General features: G+C 46.5%; 2 protein-coding genes across 2 annotated transcripts in view; one reads left to right on the plus strand and one right to left on the minus strand.

Annotated features, from left to right (window-relative positions):
• Positions 1-2,876: 2,876 nt before the first annotated feature.
• LOC140374745 (olfactory receptor 2A12-like) lies at positions 2,877-8,008 on the minus strand. The gene is made up of 4 exons (XM_072461744.1): positions 7,974-8,008; positions 4,811-5,456; positions 4,289-4,569; positions 2,877-3,552 (listed from the first exon to the last, which is right to left on the minus strand). The coding sequence occupies exons 1-4, from the start codon at positions 8,006-8,008 to the stop codon at positions 2,877-2,879; spliced, it is 1,638 nt and encodes a 545-aa protein (XP_072317845.1).
• A 1,140-nt stretch (positions 8,009-9,148) lies between these two features.
• The window catches only part of LOC140374746 (olfactory receptor 52H1-like), a 30,803-nt gene continuing 19,269 nt past the window's right edge, over positions 9,149-20,682 (plus strand). Inside the window, exon 1 of the mRNA XM_072461745.1 lies at positions 9,149-9,209. Within this exon, the coding sequence (XP_072317846.1) occupies positions 9,149-9,209 (61 nt within the window). The remainder of the gene's footprint in view (positions 9,210-20,682) is intronic.

Here is a 20,682-nt window from a genome sequence, read left to right on the forward strand (position 1 = left end):
TGATCATTAGTGTCTGGAGACCGAGCTCTGGGACTGCACCAGGTCTAAACCGGGACTGAACCGGGACTGAACCGGGACTGGAGCCGGGACTGGAGCCGGGCCCCCGGGACCTGAAAGAGCCGGGCCCCCGGGACCTGAAAGAGCCGGGCCCCCAGGACCTGAAAGAGCAACTGTGTCAATAACAAAAACATGTGCCACGTGACGAGGACAAGAGTTTAGAGAGAAACATCTCAACAAAAGTTATACTTCATTACGAGTTATAACAAAGGTGAACAAGTGCGTTGCCATGGTAACCTGTACACATGCTTTCTTGCTCGCTCCAGCTTACTATCGCTGCTCTCCTGACTTATTTTGCTTTTTAATCAGTTTTTTGTCTTACAAACATTTTTGCTTATGACTTTTGCAAGTAAACCAAGGATTTTAAGAACATTTTTTACAGTTTTAACAACATATTTGACGCCAGCTACATGTCCAAAGAGTGATGTTTCCTCCCCCAAAGCGTGATATTTCCTCCCTCAAAGTGTGATGTTTCCTCCCCCAAAGCGTGATGTTTCCTCCCCCAAAGCGTGATGTTTCCTCCCTCAAAGTGTGATGTTTCCTCCCCCAAAGCATGATATGTCCCACCGGGAAGAGGCCCCGGGGAAGACCCAGGACACGCTAGAGAGACTATGTCTCTCGGCTGGCCTGGGAACGCCTCTGGATCCCCCCGGAGGAGTTGGAGGAAGTGTCTGGGGAGGCGGAAGTCTGGGGGTCCCTGCTCAGACTGCTGCCCCCGCGACCTGGCCCCGGTAAACTCCAACACGTGGCGTCTGAGCTGAGGGGCTATCAGCAAGCCCACACCAGCCCGCCGCCTCTCCCCTCCAGCCTATCCAGATGGATTTCATTGAGCTTAATCCATCAGAAGGCAAGAAATTCTGTCTGGTGTTTGCTGACGTCTGGTCATGTTATGTGTAAGCGTTTCCATGGAAACATGCCTCCAGCAACGCAGTGGTTAAAGCTCTGATCACAGAGATTGTACCAAGCTGGGGCCTGAAAAAATTTCAAGTGACAATGGCAGCCATTTTGTAGCCGAGGTGGTAGAGGAGGTGGTAGAGGAGGTGGTAGAGGAGGTGGTAGAGGAGGTGGTAGAGGAGGTGGTAGAGGAGGTGGGTCCATTTATGGGCATTTATCTCCATAAACATACTTCTTATCACCCAGAATCTTGTGGCTTTGCAGAACGATGCAACGGGACGATTAAAACATAACTGACCAAAATATGTGAGCAAACTGGACTCTCCTGGGTTAGGGGGATGCCACTTGCGTTGATGTACATGAGAATGTACAGGTAAGATGTAACATTTGAAATTATGTTTGCTCGCCCACTAGGCTTAGACTCACCGCCTCCATGAGATCTGCCCAATTCTTCCCTGTGTGATGACTCTATGTTAGCTTACTGTAAAGAATTGGATGCCCTGTTGTTCTCTATTCCTGCACAGGTAAAAGCCGCTCTCCCAAAGGCAGCAGAAGCTGTCCTTCACAACTTCTAACCAGGGGACTGGATCCTGATCAGAGAGCCAAGGAGCGAACACTTGAGGTCAATACGCTGGTTGGGGCCATTCCAAGTTCTCCTCATCACTGACACCGCAGTGAAAGTCACCCGAGCCCACCGATACAACTGAATGTGGCCTAATGTTCAAACAATGGCTGCATCATTCGGGATCTTCTTGATCAAGCTCTGGCCCAGCATGCATGCTGATTGTTTGAACATTGGCGCTAAAACCTAACCCCCCAGGGATCTGTCAGAGAGAGGAGAGAAGACCAACTCAGTTTCATCATCTCAGATCTTCAAGGAAGAAGGATCTCGGGAGAAAGGGCTCTTCTCTGGCCTAGCGATGCTAAGCTAACTTTTCTCTCATCTATAAAGAAGAATTGTGGGACTGTTTTTTGGGCGTGATTTAAACTGCAACATAAAAACTTAAGTCAAGAAACGTTTTTAAACTTGTCAAGTCTACAACAAAACTTGGATCCAGGACAGTCACTTCAGACCAGCCTCATCGGTGAATCAGAGCAACGTCCCTTTTTATCAGTGGAACGTCTCAGAGCCAAGGAGAACTCAGATCACTGAACCTGATGCAGTGCTTCTTTGGCCTGACACTGTCCTACCCGTGCCCCGCCCAGCGTGTGGACCGAGCTGCCACAGTGTCTCCCAGTGTGACCACTGAGTGACCCCTGGAGGCCACATGGACATGGATCACAGCTCCTGCTTCAGGTCGTATGAACCTTAGATTCAACATTAATTAACTCACATCTAGATAGATCTAGAACAGTCATGTCATTGTTAAATGCCTAATACAGGATGGTGCCCCACATAACCGACGGTCCCTCATCTGCCTGAAGAGTGGGTCCAGCTCCAGTCTCCTTGTGTCCGTCTGTCCGTCTGTGAGAGTCGGATCTCTCCTTCACTGGAACTCCTCCAGGTTTCTACGCTTTTTTCCCAAAGAGGTTTTTTTTGTAGTTTTTCCTGGCCGAGAAGGAGAGTCTAAGGACAGAGGACCCTGGGACATCGTCCCTCGCCACCACAGACATTGTCTGACTTCATCGCCACCACAGACATTGTTGATTCATTTCTCCCTGTGGCCCTCAGAGGCAACTGTTGTTGTGATTTTGGGCCTTACAAAAATAAATTGATTTGATTTGATTTGATAACTCTTACTCACATTCATGCAGTGTGTCATATTTGAAATCATGTTACTGCTGAGAAGTGCAAATACACACAGAAATAAATATGTTATATATTTTAATATGGTAATTAGTTTCGCCAATGGGCAAATGGGCAGAGGCAGAAAGAATGTCTATGATTAGAACAAAAACAGCCTTTAAAGTCCGTTCTTTCTGGTTCAGGGTGGTTTGACGGCCCTTTGCCTCCTGATGCACAGCAGCATGATCCTGTCGCGCACCTCTCGGATCTGCAGCCCGTAGATCAGCACATTAAGCGCTGGAGGAACTACGTGGAACAAGATGGACGCCATTTTCCTGCGTTCAGCGAGCGCGGGAAAGCGGTGCAGGATGACAATGATGCTGCCGGAGACCAACATGAGCAGGTACGAGGCCAGGTGCGACGCGCAGGTCTGCAGCGCACGTCGGTTCAAGCTGCCGCTGCGCCGGCTCAGACAGACCACAACGATGCGCACGTACGTGATGGCGACGCTGCCCACCGACGAGCTCAGCAGCACCACGGTGTAGAAGAGTCCGTACACGTTGTTCACCAGCACCGAGTCACACGACAGTTTGAAGAGCGACGCATTGTCACAAAACGGGTTTGAGACGACGCTCCGGCATCGTGACAGCCGCACCGACAGCAGGATCAGCACCAGAACCATAAGGAAGCAGACGCCCCACGCCGCCAGCGACAGTGACAGCACCATGCGCCCCGTCATGATCAGAGAGTACCTCAGCGGGTACACGATGGCCACGTAACGGTCAAATGCCATAGCCATGAGCACTGTGTGGACCGTACTGGCATGAAAGTGAGCGCAGAACGCCTGGAGAACGCAGAGTCCATACGTGATGTATCTGCGGAGAGGCGCAGGGGGCATCAGAGAGGCACAGGGGGCATCAGAGAGGCACATGGGCCATCAGAGAGGTGCAGGGGCCATCAGAGAGGCACATGGGCCATCAGATAGGCACAGGGGGCATCAGAGAGGTGCAGGGGCCATCAGAGAGGTGCAGGGGGCATCAGAGAGGCACAGGGGGCATCAGAGAGGCACAGGGGCCATCAGAGAGGCACAGGGGGCATCAGAGAGGCGCAGGGGGCATCAGAGAGGCACAGGGGCCATCAGAGAGGTGCAGGGGCCATCAGAGAGGTGCAGGGGGTATCAGAGAGGCACAGGGGCCATCAGAGAGGTGCAGGGGGTATCAGAGTGGTGCAGGGGGTATCAGAGAGGCACAGGGGCCATCAGAGAGGCACAGGGGCCATCAGAGAGGCACAGGGGCCATCAGAGAGGCACAGGGGGCATCAGAGAGGCACAGGGGGCATCAGAGAGGCACAGGGGGCATCAGAGAGGCGCAGGGGCCATCAGAGAGGCACAGGGGGCATCAGAGAGGCGCAGGGGGCATCAGAGAGGTGCAGGGGGCATCAGAGAGGCACAGGGGCCATCAGAGAGGTGCAGGGGGCATCAGAGAGGCACAGGGGGCCTCAGTGGTGCAGGGGGCATCAGAGAGGCACAAGGGGCCTCAGAGAGGCACAAGCCAAGATTTATTTGTCATATACAAGTTAAGACACAGTCTACTCTGCAAAGAAAAGTGTTACCTGGTGTCCTGGGGGGCCAGCAGGTCCTGCAGCAGTCTGGGGATGACGGTGGAGGCTCCGAACATGTCGTTGAGGCTCATGTTGCAGAAGAGCAGGTACATGGGTGTCCGAAGGGGGCGCTGTACGCAGATGAGCAGCATCAGGCTCACATTGGACACCAGGATGAAGATATAGAGCAGCAGCAGCACCACAAAGGTGGGCAGAGCAGAGCGAGGAGGAAGGGGCAGACCCTCCAGCAGAAGCACGTCCAGGGCCATCGTCAGGTTCTCCGGGTTCTCCATCTGCCACAGGAGCACAACCTCAAACACCCAGCTTCAGGTGCTCCTCGCCAGGACCAGGGCCAGGCTCGGACATGCACCTCGGCAGGACCAGGGCCAGGCTCTGACCTGCACCTCGCCAGGACCAGGGCCGGGCTCCGTCCTGCACCTCGCCAGGACCAGGGCCGGGCTCCGTCCTGCACCTCGCCAGGACCAGGGCCGGGCTCCGTCCTGCACCTCGCCAGGACCAGGGCCGGGCTCGGACCTGCACCTCGCCAGGACCAGGGCCGGGCTCCGACCTGCTCCTCGGCAGGACCAGGGCCGGGCTTGGACCTGCACCTCGGCAGGACCAGGGCCGGGCTCGGACCTGCTCCTCGGCAGGACCAGGGCCGGGCTCGGACCTGCTCCTCGGCAGGACCAGGGCCGGGCTCGGACCTGCTCCTCGGCAGGACCAGGGCCGGGCTCCGTCCTGCACCTCGCCAGGACCAGGGCCGGGCTCCGACCTGCACCTCGCCAGGACCAGGGCCGGGCTCGGACCTGCTCCTCGGCAGGACCAGGGCCGGGCTCGGACCTGCTCCTCGGCAGGACCAGGGCCGGGCTTGGATCCGGTCTTCGGCAGGACCAGGGCCGGGCTCGGACCTGCTCCTCGGCAGGACCAGGGCCGGGCTTGGACCTGCACCTCGGCAGGACCAGGGCCGGGCTCGGACCTGCTCCTCGGCAGGACCAGGGCCGGGCTCGGACCTGCTCCTCGGCAGGACCAGGGCCGGGCTCGGACCTGCTCCTCGGCAGGACCAGGGCCGGGCTCGGACCTGCACCTCGGCAGGACCAGGGCCGGGCTCGGACCTGCTCCTCGGCAGGACCAGGGCCGGGCTCCGACCTGCTCCTCGGCAGGACCAGGGCCGGGCTCCGACCTGCTCCTTGTTAGACATTGAACTGAACCTGACCAAATAGTGAACAAAAGATAAATAAATAACTAAAAAGGCGACAAAAGTGTATTTTCATAAGTGGGTGCAAATCCACTGCAAAGACTCGTATCGTCTGGACTCATTTTGACTCAATCTATTTTCATACAAATAAGAAATGCTCTTTTTGAGTTGAACTCATTCAGTTTTGACACAGAAAAGAAAAGAAAGAACAATCATTTCATGAAAGTGTTATTTATATGGCACATTTTCTTTCTCTCTTTTCTAATGTTTTGACTCATTTGAATGTTGTAAAACTTGTGCTTGAACTATTTGGAGCTATTTTTCTGCCGAGTGAGATTAGAATTGTGATTTATGTTTTGATATTCAGCTCAATATTCTCAGCACGTCCAGGAGGAGGCACAAAGATGTGCTTCAGAATAGGTTCGACTCTAAACTGCAGCGTGTGGAGGAAATGATGTGAACATCGCTGTGATCTGTTCAAAGTGCAGATTTTTATTTAATTGTAATTAATCTCGCAGGCTGAATGAAGTAATATTTATCTTAATTTTAGTGTATTCTTTTCTGTTCTAAAAGATGATTTATTCTTGTGATGAAATGTGACGCTTGTTCCATTGACAATCCTTCACTTGAAACAAGAGCAATAATCCTGACGCAAAACACTGATTAAAACGGATTAAAACGGATTAAAACTGATTCAATGACGATTAAAGACTTTCATAAATCCTGGTCAAACAAAATGAAGTTAAATGTGAAACAAATGTGAAATATAGTTATGAATCTAAAGTCTGATCACACACTTTCATTCTTATTTCACCCTTTTACATTTGCTGCTGTCGTGACATTTTTAGGACAATTCATATTTTCTTTTACTTTTGTAATAAAAAAGGACATGTTTACTATTTCAAATAACTAATTACAAATTACCCCGAGCCTCACCCGAGCCTCACCCGAGCTTCACCCGAGCTTCACCTGAGCCTCACCTGAGCCACACCTGAGCCTCACCCGAGCCTCACCCGAGCCTCACCCGAGCCTCACCCGAGCCTCACCTGAGCCTCACCTGAGCCTCACCTGAGCCTCACCCGAGCCTCACCTGAGCTTCACCTGAGCCTCACCTGAGCCTCACCTGAGCGTGAGGCTCAGGTGAGGCTCAGGTGAGGCTGAGCCTCACCCGAGCCTCACCTGAGCTTCACCTGAGCTTCACCTGAGCCTCACCTGAGCCACACCCGAGCCTCACCCGAGCCTCACCCGAGCCTCACCCGAGCCTCACCCGAGCCTCACCCGAGCTTCACCTGAGCCTCACCTGAGCCTCACCTGAGCCTCACCTGAGCCTCACCCGAGCCTCACCTGAGCTTCACCTGAGCTTCACCTGAGCCTCACCTGAGCCACACCTGAGCCTCACCCGAGCCTCACCCGAGCCTCACCCGAGCCTCACCTGAGCCTCACCTGAGCCTCACCTGAGCTTCACCTGAGCCTCACCCGAGCCTCACCTGAGCTTCACCTGAGCCTCACCTGAGCCTCACCTGAGCCTCACCTGAGCCTCACCCGAGCCTCACCTGAGCTTCACCTGAGCCTCACCTGAGCCTCACCTGAGCGTGAGGCTCAGGTGAGGCTCAGGTGAGGCTGAGCCTCACCCGAGCCTCACCTGAGCTTCACCTGAGCTTCACCTGAGCCTCACCTGAGCCACACCCGAGCCTCACCCGAGCCTCACCCGAGCCTCACCCGAGCCTCACCCGAGCCTCACCCGAGCTTCACCTGAGCCTCACCTGAGCCTCACCTGAGCCTCACCTGAGCCTCACCCGAGCCTCACCTGAGCTTCACCTGAGCTTCACCTGAGCCTCACCTGAGCCACACCTGAGCCTCACCCGAGCCTCACCCGAGCCTCACCCGAGCCTCACCTGAGCCTCACCTGAGCCTCACCTGAGCTTCACCTGAGCCTCACCTGAGCCTCACCTGAGCCTCACCTGAGCCTCACCCGAGCCTCACCCGAGCCTCACCTGAGCCTCACCTGAGCCTCACCTGAGCCTCACCTGAGCCTCACCTGAGCCTCACCTGAGCCTCACCTGAGCTTCACCTGAGCCTCACCCGAGCCTCACCTGAGCCTCACCCGAGCCTCACCTGAGCCTCACCCGAGCTTCACCTGAGCCTCACCTGCCTCTGCAGGTGAACAGGTGTAAATGGTGAACAGGTGCAAGCGTCTGGACTTTTATACCTTCAAACACAAATCTCTAGAGTCGACTCACAAATGAGGTCATCAGAGTGAAAGGTTTGTGTTGGATTATAATGTTGTTTTATTCTTGACATGAAAAACATAAAGGTCAATTTGATCATGTTTATGTCAAAAGTGTGTTTAGCACATCTGTCTTATGAATTTGTCCTTTTTCAAATTAATGTAATTTTTAATCCTCATAATTATTTCTAGATCGTTGGTACATTTTGTCATCAGTTTTTTGCGAGGGTCTTTTCTGCTGCTGTCGGGAGAACGTTCCAGAAGTATCTACTGACCATGACATGGCAGGAGTTCTGAGGCCCAAGTACATCGTCCTAGAGTTCAGAGGGAAATGTCAAAAACAAACTAAATAACTCCTTATTTTTAAATATATGTATATATATATATATATATATATATATATATATATATATATATATGTAGCCTTATATATATATATATATATATATATATATATGTAGCCTTATATATATTTATACATATATATATATTTATATATATATATATATATATATATATATATATACATATATATGTAGCCTTATATATATATATATATATATATATGTAGCCTTATATATATATATATATATATATATATGTAGCCTTATATATATATATATATATATATATATATGTAGCCTTATATATATTCATATATGTCGGTGTAATCCCTCATTCGTCCAGGCGTGTTCCATAGTAGAAAAAGCTTCAGTTGTTTCATCTGGACTCAGTTTGAGTCAAGGAAGCTATTTTTGTTAAAAAAGAAAGACCTTCTTTAAACAGAAATGGAGGGCTTAGGTTTCATCTTCCTGTTATTTATAATGGGATTCTGAACCCCTGGAAAGGTAGAGGACCAGGACATTCAGATGCTAATCAGGTCCTCAGGGTGGTTGAGCCAGGGTCTCACTAAGACAAAGAGGTTTTAACAGCCCATTAAGATTCTGAATAGGCTCGGTAGATACAAGGGGGAGTTTCTGTTGAAACAAACAACTCTTTCTACTTCAGGAAGGCTCCTCCCAATGGGCGGGTCTTACCACAGAACAGTATTAATATCGGAGTTCTCGACCTAAATTCTGTTATTGACAATGACTCTTGGATGAGAGTCGAAACGTCTATTTTTTCAAACTGAGTCCAGATGACTACAACTGAAGCTTTTTCTACTATATTCATATATATATATATATATGTAGCCTAACCCCACATTTTTCAAGTGGGTTGGTCGGTAGGTAAATAAACGTCTCGATCAACCCGATCAGAGACTAAATCTCACGATTTTAAGATATTTCAATCGACCTTTTGTTCGTCATTATCCTTTATTTTGGTAGCGAAGGCGAGCGGGGGGACATGCGGGGGACACGGCGCCGCCATGTTTGTTGTGATGATGCTGCTGGGCGTGTTTCAATCCCAGCATGCAAAGCGCAGGTCAAATTTAACATGAAGCCACACCATGACGCAGAATGACATGAGCGATGGCGAGGGCAGTGGCGCTGACAGAGGCAAACCAACATGTAAAAGGTGTAGGGGACCCATATGTCCCAAAAAGACGATTGAAAGATAATACCTTTTCACAGCTCAACACTGTTGCAGAAATCAAAGCTAGTGTTGGGTGTAAAGGAAGGACCCCCCACAGAGAGGACACTGTCTTCACCGGAGCCCCTCCCCCTGGATCTGATAAGAGACATTTCTCAGGATTAAGTTTCTTAATGACTATATTTCACATCTAAACTGACTGTGTGATCGAAACTTGTGACTAAATCATGTTTTAGTTTCGTTTGCCACAAGAACTGGTTTGGACTGTGTTCATGTCGTACTTAATGTACTTTCTCATAACCTGTTATTGATGTGTGTTCAATGACAATGTTGTGTATTTTATTATTGTCACATGTCATTTTTGCTGGTTTGAGTTAAATTTACCCAAACTGAGAATAAGTTGACCAAGAGTTAAAGCCACTCCCACTAGGCCACTCCTCCCAGGTCATTCCTTCTCTTTTTTTCTTCCATCGTGACCTGCCAGGACGACACACCGGGTCGGGGACCCCCGCAGGGGCCCCTCCCTCACCAGGGAGGCTGCATTGTCTCCCAAACTCGGCTTTCACCAAACAACCCGAACATCTTCATCAAAAAAAATGCACAATTCAACGAGCCCTGGACCCATTAAACTCTTCGAATGCTAAGCCTGCTCAAGCATCAGCACCCCGGACAGCTCCAAGGACGCAAAGGACTCTGAGAACGCAAAGACGTGGGAGGCCTCGCTCCACATCCTCCTTGGACACGTGAGACCTGAGAGTGGCTGATTAGAGTTGCATTTAAAGACAAGTTCCCTTGAATTATTCCCTAAAACAAATCAAAACCTAATTCTTACACCAGCATTTCTTCTAACGAAGTTGAGCCCAGGCACAGCCTGTGGAACCAAATGTGTCATTAATTGATTTTATATCTTTGTTTATTAAACCACACAAAATCATCCTGGTTTATAGAGCCTTTGTATTGATCTTTATAGAATTATAATTGTCGGTCAATGAATCGTGACTGAATAGATGTTAATGTTTTGCTGAACAAGCTTCAGATGGCGCCATTTTAAATATAAATATGAGCATTAACTACCTAAAGTGCTACACGTGTTGTCCACGATGAAATGGCTAGTCCCAGAGAATATACATTCCATCTTGGTACAAATGTGTGAGCAAGAAACGAGTATAATTACCCTACAAAGGCGATACAGGTTCCCTCCTGCATGAACTGTGTAATACAGAACCATATGGAGTCAACTTAAGCGCATTTGCCTTGTGCAGTGTGTTATTCGTCCCTTGGGATGAACAATGACTTCACCAGCGCAATTAAAGTATTCGACACGGCACGTTAAGAAGGATCAGGAAGTATTTGTAAAATAAAAGAATTTGGCGTCATTTTGACGAAATGCTTATATTTATCTTTGAGTCGGCAAGTTTCATACCGGGTCGGTCGGGTTACGGGAAACAGACATATTATTTTGCTCAGTGTGTCATTGTTCCTCACAGATCTACAGTGTCATTGTTCCTCACAGAGATCTACAGTGTCATTGTTCCTCACACAGATCTACAGTGTCATTGTTCCTCACAGATCTTCAGTGTCATTGTTCCTCACAGAGATCTACAGTGTCATTGTTCCTCACACAGATCTACAGTGTCATTGTTCCTCACACAGATCTACAGTGTCATTGTTCCTCACAGAGATCTTCAGTGTCATTGTTCCTCACACAGATCTTCAGTGTCATTGTTCCTCACAGAGATCTACAGTGTCATTGTTCCTCACACAGATCTACAGTGTCATTGTTCCTCACACAGATCTACAGTGTCATTGTTCCTCACAGAGATCTTCAGTGTCATTGTTCCTCACACAGATCTACAGTGTCATTGTTCCTCACAGATCTTCAGTGTCATTGTTCCTCACAGAGATCTACAGTGTCATTGTTCCTCACACAGATCTACAGTGTCATTGTTCCTCACACAGATCTACAGTGTCATTGTTCCTCACAGAGATCTTCAGTGTCATTGTTCCTCACACAGATCTACAGTGTCATTGTTCCTCACACAGATCTACAGTGTCATTGTTCCTCACAGAGATCTTCAGTGTGTCATTGTTCCTCACACAGATCTACAGTGTCATTGTTCCTCACACAGATCTACAGTGTCATTGTTCCTCACAGAGATCTTCAGTGTCATTGTTCCTCACACAGATCTTCAGTGTCATTGTTCCTCACACAGATCTACAGTGTCATTGTTCCTCACAGAGATCTACAGTGTCATTGTTCCTCACACAGATCTTCAGTGTCATTGCTCCTCACACAGATCTACAGTGTCATTGTTCCTCACACAGATCTACAGTGTCATTGTTCCTCACACAGATCTTCAGTGTCATTGTTCCTCACACAGATCTACAGTGTCATTGCTCCTCACACAGATCTACAGTGTCATTGTTCCTCACACAGATCTACAGTGTCATTGTTCCTCACAGAGATCTTCAGTGTGTCATTGTTCCTCACACAGATCTACAGTGTCATTGTTCCTCACACAGATCTACAGTGTCATTGTTCCTCACACAGATCTACAGTGTCATTTTTCCTCACACAGATCTTCAGTGTCATTGTTCCTCACACAGATCTTCAGTGTCATTGCTCCTCACACAGATCTACAGTGTCATTGTTCCTCACACAGATCTACAGTGTCATTGTTCCTCACACAGATCTTCAGTGTCATTGTTCCTCACACAGATCTACAGTGTCATTGCTCCTCACACAGATCTACAGTGTCATTGTTCCTCACACAGATCTACAGTGTCATTGTTCCTCACAGAGATCTACAGTGTCATTGTTCCTCACAGAGATCTACAGTGTCATTGTTCCTCACAGAGATCTTCAGTGTGTCATTGTTCCTCACACAGATCTACAGTGTCATTGTTCCTCACACAGATCTACAGTGTCATTGTTCCTCACAGAGATCTTCAGTGTGTCATTGTTCCTCACACAGATCTACAGTGTCATTGTTCCTCACAGAGATCTACAGTGTCATTGTTCCTCACAAAGATCTTCAGTGTGTCATTGTTCCTCACAGAGATCTACAGTGTCATTGTTCCTCACAGAGATCTACAGTGTCATTGTTCCTCACAGAGATCTACAGTGTCATTGTTCCTCACACAGATCTACAGTGTCATTGTTCCTCACACAGATCTACAGTGTCATTGTTCCGCACAGAGATCTACAGTGTCATTGTTCCTCACAGAGATCTTCAGTGTGTCATTGTTCCTCACAGAGATCTACAGTGTCATTGTTCCTCACAGAGATCTACAGTGTCATTGTTCCTCACAGAGATCTACAGTGTCATTGTTCCTCACAGAGATCTACAGTGTCATTGTTCCTCACAGAGATCTACAGTGTCATTGTTCCTCACAGAGATCTACAGTGTCATTGTTCCTCACAGAGATCTTCAGTGTGTCATTGTTCCTCACACAGATCTACAGTGTCATTGTTCCTCAAAGAGATCTACAGTGTCATTGTTCCTCACACAGATCTACAGTGTTATTGTTCCTCACACAGATCTACAGTGTCATTGTTCCTCACACAGATCTTCAGTGTGTCATTGTTCCTCACACAGATCTACAGTGTCATTGTTCCTCACAGAGATCTTCAGTGTGTCATTGTTCCTCACACAGATCTACAGTGTCATTGTTCCTCACACAGATCTACAGTGTCATTGTTCCTCACACAGATCTACAGTGTCATTGTTCCTCAAAGAGATCTACAGTGTCATTGTTCCTCACACAGATCTACAGTGTCATTGTTCCTCACACAGATCTACAGTGTCATTGTTCCTCACAGAGATCTTCAGTGTGTCATTGTTCCTCACACAGATCTACAGTGTCATTGTTCCTCACACAGATCTACAGTGTCATTGTTCCTCAAAGAGATCTACAGTGTCATTGTTCCTCACACAGATCTACAGTGTCATTGTTCCTCACAGAGATCTTCATTGTGTCATTGTTCCTCACACAGATCTACAGTGTCATTGTTCCTCACACAGATCTACAGTGTCATTGTTCCTCAAAGAGATCTACAGTGTCATTGTTCCTCACACAGATCTACAGTGTCATTGTTCCTCACACAGATCTTCAGTGTGTCATTGTTCCTCACACAGATCTACAGTGTCATTGTTCCTCACACAGATCTTCAGTGTCATTGTTCCTCACACATATCTACAGTGTCATTGTTCCTCACACAGATCTTCAGTGTCATTGTTCCTCACACAGATCTACAGTGTCATTGTTCCTCACACAGATCTACAGTGTCATTGTTCCTCAAAGAGATCTACAGTGTCATTGTTCCTCACACAGATCTACAGTGTCATTGTTCCTCACACAGATCTACAGTGTCATTGTTCCTCACACAGATCTACAGTGTCATTGTTCCTCACACAGATCTTCAGTGTCATTGTTCCTCACACAGATCTACAGTGTCATTGTTCCTCACAGAGATCTACAGTGTCATTGTTCCTCACACAGATCTACAGTGTCATTGTTCCTCACACAGATCTTCAGTGTCATTGTTCCTCACAGAGATCTACAGTGTCATTGTTCCTCACAGAGATCTTCAGTGTGGCATTGTTCCTCACACAGATCTACAGTGTCATTGTTCCTCACAGATATCTTCAGTGTGTCATTGTTCCTCACAGAGATCTACAGTGTCATTGTTCCTCACACAGATCTACAGTGTCATTGTTCCTCAAAGAGATCTACAGTGTCATTGTTCCTCACACAGATCTACAGTGTCATTGTTCCTCACACAGATCTTCAGTGTGTCATTGTTCCTCACACAGATCTACAGTGTCATTGTTCCTCACACAGATCTTCAGTGTCATTGTTCCTCACACAGATCTACAGTGTCATTGTTCCTCACACAGATCTACAGTGTCATTGTTCCCCAAAGAGATCTACAGTGTCATTGTTCCTCACACAGATCTACAGTGTCATTGTTCCTCACACAGATCTACAGTGTCATTGTTCCTCACACAGATATTCAGTGTGTCATTGTTCCTCACACAGATCTACAGTGTCATTGTTCCTCACAGATATCTTCAGTGTGTCATTGTTCCTCACAGAGATCTACAGTGTCATTGTTCCTCACACAGATCTACAGTGTCATTGTTCCTCAAAGAGATCTACAGTGTCATTGTTCCTCAAACAGATCTACAGTGTCATTGTTCCTCACACAGATCTTCAGTGTGTCATTGTTCCTCACACAGATCTACAGTGTCTTTGTTCCTCACACAGATCTTCAGTGTCATTGTTCCTCACACAGATCTACAGTGTCATTGTTCCTCACACAGATCTACAGTGTCATTGTTCCCCAAAGAGATCTACAGTGTCATTGTTCCTCACACAGATCTACAGTGTCATTGTTCCTCACACAGATCTACAGTGTCATTGTTCCTCACACAGATCTACAGTGTCATTGTTCCTCACAGAGATCTTCAGTGTGTCATTGTTCCTCACACAGATCTACAGTGTCATTGTTCCTCACACAGATCTACAGTGTCATTGTTCCTCACAGAGATCTTCAGTGTCATTGTTCCTCACACAGATCTTCAGTGTCATTGTTCCTCACACAGATCTACAGTGTCATTGTTCCTCACAGAGATCTTCAGTGTCATTGTTCCTCACACAGATCTTCAGTGTCATTGTTCCTCACACAGATCTACAGTGTCATTGCTCCTCACACAGATCTACAGTGTCATTGTTCCTCACACAGATCTACAGTGTCATTGTTCCTCACACAGATCTACAGTGTCATTGCTCCTCACACAGATCTACAGTGTCATTGTTCCTCACAGAGATCTTCAGTGTGTCATTGTTCCTCACACAGATCTACAGTGTCATTGTTCCTCACACAGATCTACAGTGTCATTGTTCCTCACACAGATCTACAGTGTCATTGTTCCTCACACAGATCTTCAGTGTCATTGTTCCTCACACAGATCTTCAGTGTCATTGTTCCTCACACAGATCTACAGTGTCATTGCTCCTCACACAGATCTACAGTGTCATTGTTCCTCACACAGATCTACAGTGTCATTGTTCCTCACACAGATCTTCAGTGTCATTGTTCCTCACACAGATCTACAGTGTCATTGCTCCTCACACAGATCTACAGTGTCATTGTTCCTCACACAGATCTACAGTGTCATTGTTCCTCACAGAGATCTACAGTGTCATTGTTCCTCACAGAGATCTACAGTGTCATTGTTCCTCACAGAGATCTTCAGTGTGTCATTGTTCCTCACACAGATCTACAGTGTCATTGTTCCTCACACAGATCTACAGTGTCATTGTTCCTCACAGAGATCTTCAGTGTGTCATTGTTCCTCACACAGATCTACAGTGTCATTGTTCCTCTCAGAGATCTACAGTGTCATTGTTCCTCACAGAGATCTTCAGTGTGTCATTGTTCCTCACAGAGATCTACAGTGTCATTGTTCCTCACAGAGATCTACAGTGTCATTGTTCCTCACAGAGATCTACAGTGTCATTGTTCCTCACACAGATCTTCAGTGTGTCATTGTTCCTCACAGAGATCTACAGTGTCATTGTTCCTCACAGAGATCTACAGTGTCATTGTTCCTCACAGAGATCTACAGTGTCATTGTTCCTCACAGAGATCTACAGTGTCATTGTTCCTCACAGAGATCTACAGTGTCATTGTTCCTCACAGAGATCTTCAGTGTGTCATTGTTCCTCACACAGATCTACAGTGTCATTGTTCCTCACACAGATCTACAGTGTCATTGTTCCTCAAAGAGATCTACAGTGTCATTGTTCCTCACACAGATCTACAGTGTTATTGTTCCTCACACAGATCTTCAGTGTGTCATTGTTCCTCACACAGATCTACAGTGTCATTGTTCCTCACAGAGATCTTCAGTGTGTCATTGTTCCTCACACAGATCTACAGTGTCATTGTTCCTCACACAGATCTACAGTGTCATTGTTCCTCACACAGATCTACAGTGTCATTGTTCCTCAAAGAGATCTACAGTGTCATTGTTCCTCACACAGATCTACAGTGTCATTGTTCCTCACACAGATCTACAGTGTCATTGTTCCTCACAGAGATCTTCAGTGTGTCATTGTTCCTCACACAGATCTACAGTGTCATTGTTCCTCACACAGATCTACAGTGTCATTGTTCCTCAAAGAGATCTACAGTGTCATTGTTCCTCACACAGATCTACAGTGTCATTGTTCCTCACAGAGATCTTCATTGTGTCATTGTTCCTCACACAGATCTACAGTGTCATTGTTCCTCACACAGATCTACAGTGTCATTGTTCCTCAAAGAGATCTACAGTGTCATTGTTCCTCACACAGATCTACAGTGTCATTGTTCCTCACACAGATCTTCAGTGTCATTGTTCCTCACACATATCTACAGTGTCATTGTTCCTCACACAGATCTTCAGTGTCATTGTTCCTCACACAGATCTACAGTGTCATTGTTCCTCACACAGATCTACAGTGTCATTGTTCCTCAAAGAGATCTACAGTGTCATTGTTCCTCACACAGATCTACAGTGTCATTGTTCCTCACACAGATCTACAGTGTCATTGTTCCTCACACAGATCTACAGTGTCATTGTTCCTCACACAGATCTTCAGTGTCATTGTTCCTCACACAGATCTACAGTGTCATTGTTCCTCACAGAGATCTACAGTGTCATTGTTCCTCACACAGATCTACAGTGTCATTGTTCCTCACACAGATCTTCAGTGTCATTGTTCCTCACAGAGATCTACAGTGTCATTGTTCCTCACAGAGATCTTCAGTGTGGCATTGTTCCTCACACAGATCTACAGTGTCATTGTTCCTCACAGATATCTTCAGTGTGTCATTGTTCCTCACAGAGATCTACAGTGTCATTGTTCCTCACACAGATCTACAGTGTCATTGTTCCTCAAAGAGATCTACAGTGTCATTGTTCCTCACACAGATCTACAGTGTCATTGTTCCTCACACAGATCTTCAGTGTGTCATTGTTCCTCACACAGATCTACAGTGTCATTGTTCCTCACACATATCTTCAGTGTCATTGTTCCTCACACAGATCTACAGTGTCATTGTTCCTCACACAGATCTACAGTGTCATTGTTCCCCAAAGAGATCTACAGTGTCATTGTTCCTCACACAGATCTACAGTGTCATTGTTCCTCACACAGATCTACAGTGTCATTGTTCCTCACACAGATATTCAGTGTGTCATTGTTCCTCACACAGATCTACAGTGTCATTGTTCCTCACAGATATCTTCAGTGTGTCATTGTTCCTCACAGAGATCTACAGTGTCATTGTTCCTAACACAGATCTACAGTGTCATTGTTCCTCAAAGAGATCTACAGTGTCATTGTTCCTCACACATATCTACAGTGTCATTGTTCCTCACACAGATCTTCAGTGTGTCATTGTTCCTCACACAGATCTACAGTGTCATTGTTCCTCACACAGATCTTCAGTGTCATTGTTCCTCACACAGATCTACAGTGTCATTGTTCCTCACACAGATCTACAGTGTCATTGTTCCCCAAAGAGATCTACAGTGTCATTGTTCCTCACACAGATCTACAGTGTCATTGTTCCTCACACAGATCTACAGTGTCATTGTTCCTCACACAGATATTCAGTGTGTCATTGTTCCTCACACAGATCTTCAGTGTGTCATTGTTCCTCACACAGATCTACAGTGTCATTGTTCCTCACACAGATCTACAGTGTCATTGTTCCTCACACAGATCTACAGTATCATTGTTCCTCACACAGATCTACAGTGTCATTGTTCCTCACACAGATCTACAGTGTCATTGTTCCTCACACAGATCTACAGTATCATTGTTCCTCACACAGATCTACAGTGTCATTGTTCCTCACACAGATCTACAGTGTCATTGTTCCTCACACAGATCTACAGTGTCATTGTTCCTCACACAGATCTTCAGTGTGTCATTGTTCCTCACACAGATCTACAGTGTCATTGTTCCTCACACAGATCCACAGTGTCATTGTTCCTCACACAGATCTACAGTGTCATTGTTCCTCACACAGATCTACAGTGTCATTGTTCCTCACACAGATCTTCAGAGTGTCATTGTTCCTCACACAGATCTTCAGTGTGTCATTGTTCCTCACACAGATCTTCAGCGTGTCATTGTTCCTCACACAGATCTTCAGAGTGTCATTGTTCCTCAAACAGATCTTCAGTGTCATTGTTCCTCACACAGATCTTCAGCGTGTCATTGTTCCTCACACAGATCTTCAGAGTGTCATTGTTCCTCACACAGATCTTCAGTGTCATTGTTCCTCACACAGATCTTCAGTGTCATTGTTCCTCACACAGATCTTCAGTGTCATTGTTCCTCACACAGATCTTCAGCGTGTCATTGTTCATCACACAGATCTTCAGTGTCATTGTTCCTCACATAGATCTTCAGTGTCATTGTTCCTCACAGAGATCTTCAGAGTGTCATTGTTCCTCACACAGATCTACAGTGTCATTGTTCCTCACACAGATCTTCAGTGTGTCATTGTTCCTCACACAGATCTTCAGTGTGTCATTGTTCCTCACACAGATCTTCAGCGTGTCATTGTTCCTCACACAGATCTTCAGTGTCATTGTTCCTCAAACAGATCTTCAGTGTGTCATTGTTCCTCACACAGATCTTCAGTGTCATTGTTCCTCACACAGATCTTCAGAGTGTCATTGTTCCTCACACAGATCTTCAGTGTCATTGTTCCTCACACAGATCTTCAGTGTCATTGTTCCTCACACAGATCTTCAGAGTGTCATTGTTCCTCACACAGATCTTCAGTGTCATTGTTCGTCACACAGATCTTCAGTGTGTCATTGTTCCTCACACAGATCTTCAGTGTCATTGTTCCTCACACAGATCTTCAGAGTGTCATTGTTCCTCACACAGATCTTCAGTGTCATTGTTCCTCACACAGATCTTCAGTGTCATTGTTCCTCACACAGATCTTCAGAGTGTCATTGTTCCTCACACAGATCTTCAGTGTCATTGTTCGTCACACAGATCTTCAGTGTCATTGTTCCTCACACAGATCTTCAGTGTCATTGTTCGTCACACATCAAACCTGAGGCCAGTGTCCTGACGGCTCACAGACAGGGGGCGCTGGAGAGCACACAGCACAGAGAGCCATTCTGGCCCCCCTGCACTGTCCTAATTCAATAAACACATAAGAAGAGAGTGGCCCCTGAGAGGTTCTGGCTCCCAAAGCGGCTCCTGAGAGGTTCTGGCTCCCAGAGCGGTCTGGCTCTTGGGCTCCAGGTGGACTTCAGCTCAGGGGGAGGAGCTCCACAGCACAGCCAGATGATTGGACGAGAGAGAACTCAGACTCAGGCCAAAACAAGAGGAAAAAAGCAGAAACACAAAAGTTTATATGTGGAACATTAACAACACAAAACTAGCAAAGCATGTTAGCAACACAAAGCTAGCAAAGCATGTTAGCAACACAAAATTAGCAAAGCACGTTAGCAACACAAAGCTAGCAAAGCACGTTAGCAACACAAAGCTAGCAAAGCACGTTAGCAACACAAAACTAGCAAAGCACGTTAGCAACACAAAGCTAGCAAAGCACGTTAGCAACACAAAATTAGCAAAGCACGTTAGCAACACAAAACTAGCAAAGCACGTTAGCAACAGCTGTTTCCTGTTTATGGCACTCGCTTTGTCAAGAGCCACAATCTGATATTTCCAGGTCATAAAGTGTCTGACATTAGCATTAGCATTAGCATTAGCATTAGCATTAGCATGACATAAAGCGAGGTTCAAACGCGGCGTAGAGGCTTTGAGAGAAGTCAAAGAAATGAGGCAAAACTGTTCCTGTGCACGCTCGCTTTAGCCACGCCCCTCACACATGCAAGCTTTAGCCACGCCCCTCACACATGCAAGCTTTAGCCACGCCCCTCACACATGCAAGCTTTAGCCACGCCCCTCACACATGCAAGCTTTAGCCACGCCCCTCACACATGCAAGCTTTAGCCACGCCCCTCACACATGCAAGCTTTAGCCACGCCCCTCACACACACTGGAATAACTCAGATCGACCTCGAGTTTAATAAGTGTAATAAGTGTAATAAGTTTAATAAGTTTAATAAGTGTAATAAGTGTAATAAGTGTAATAAGTGTAATAAGTTTAATAAGTTTAATAAGTGTAATAAGTGTAATAAGTGTAATAAGTTTAATAAGTGTAATAAGTTTAATAAGTGTAATAAGTGTAATAAGTGTAATAAGTGTAATAAGTGTAATAAGTTTAATAAGTTTAGTGAGTTTAATAAGTGTAATAAGTGTAATAAGTGTAATAAGTGTAATAAGTGTAATAAGTTTAATAAGTGTAATAAGTTTAATAAGTGTAATAAGTGTAATAAGTGTAATAAGTGTAACAAG

The sequence above is a fragment of the Eucyclogobius newberryi genome, unplaced genomic scaffold (assembly GCF_026437365.1).
Source record: "Eucyclogobius newberryi isolate DKJ021-1_F unplaced genomic scaffold, fEucNew1.0.hap1 SCAF_31, whole genome shotgun sequence".
Lineage (NCBI taxonomy): Eukaryota > Metazoa > Chordata > Actinopteri > Gobiiformes > Gobiidae > Eucyclogobius > Eucyclogobius newberryi.

Excerpts from the sequence above, each read along its gene's own strand:
- LOC140374745 (XM_072461744.1), bottom strand. The coding sequence starts at position 8,008 with ATGTACTTGGGCCTCAGAACTCCTGCCATGTCATG. Across the intron at positions 5,457-7,973 it reads AGAACTCCTGCCATGTCATG|GTCGGAGCCCGGCCCTGGTC; the intron begins GTCAGTAGATAC and ends AACAAGGAGCAG. Across the intron at positions 4,570-4,810 it reads CTGGTCCTGGCGAGGTGCAG|ATGGAGAACCCGGAGAACCT; the intron begins GTCCGAGCCCGG and ends CTCCTGTGGCAG.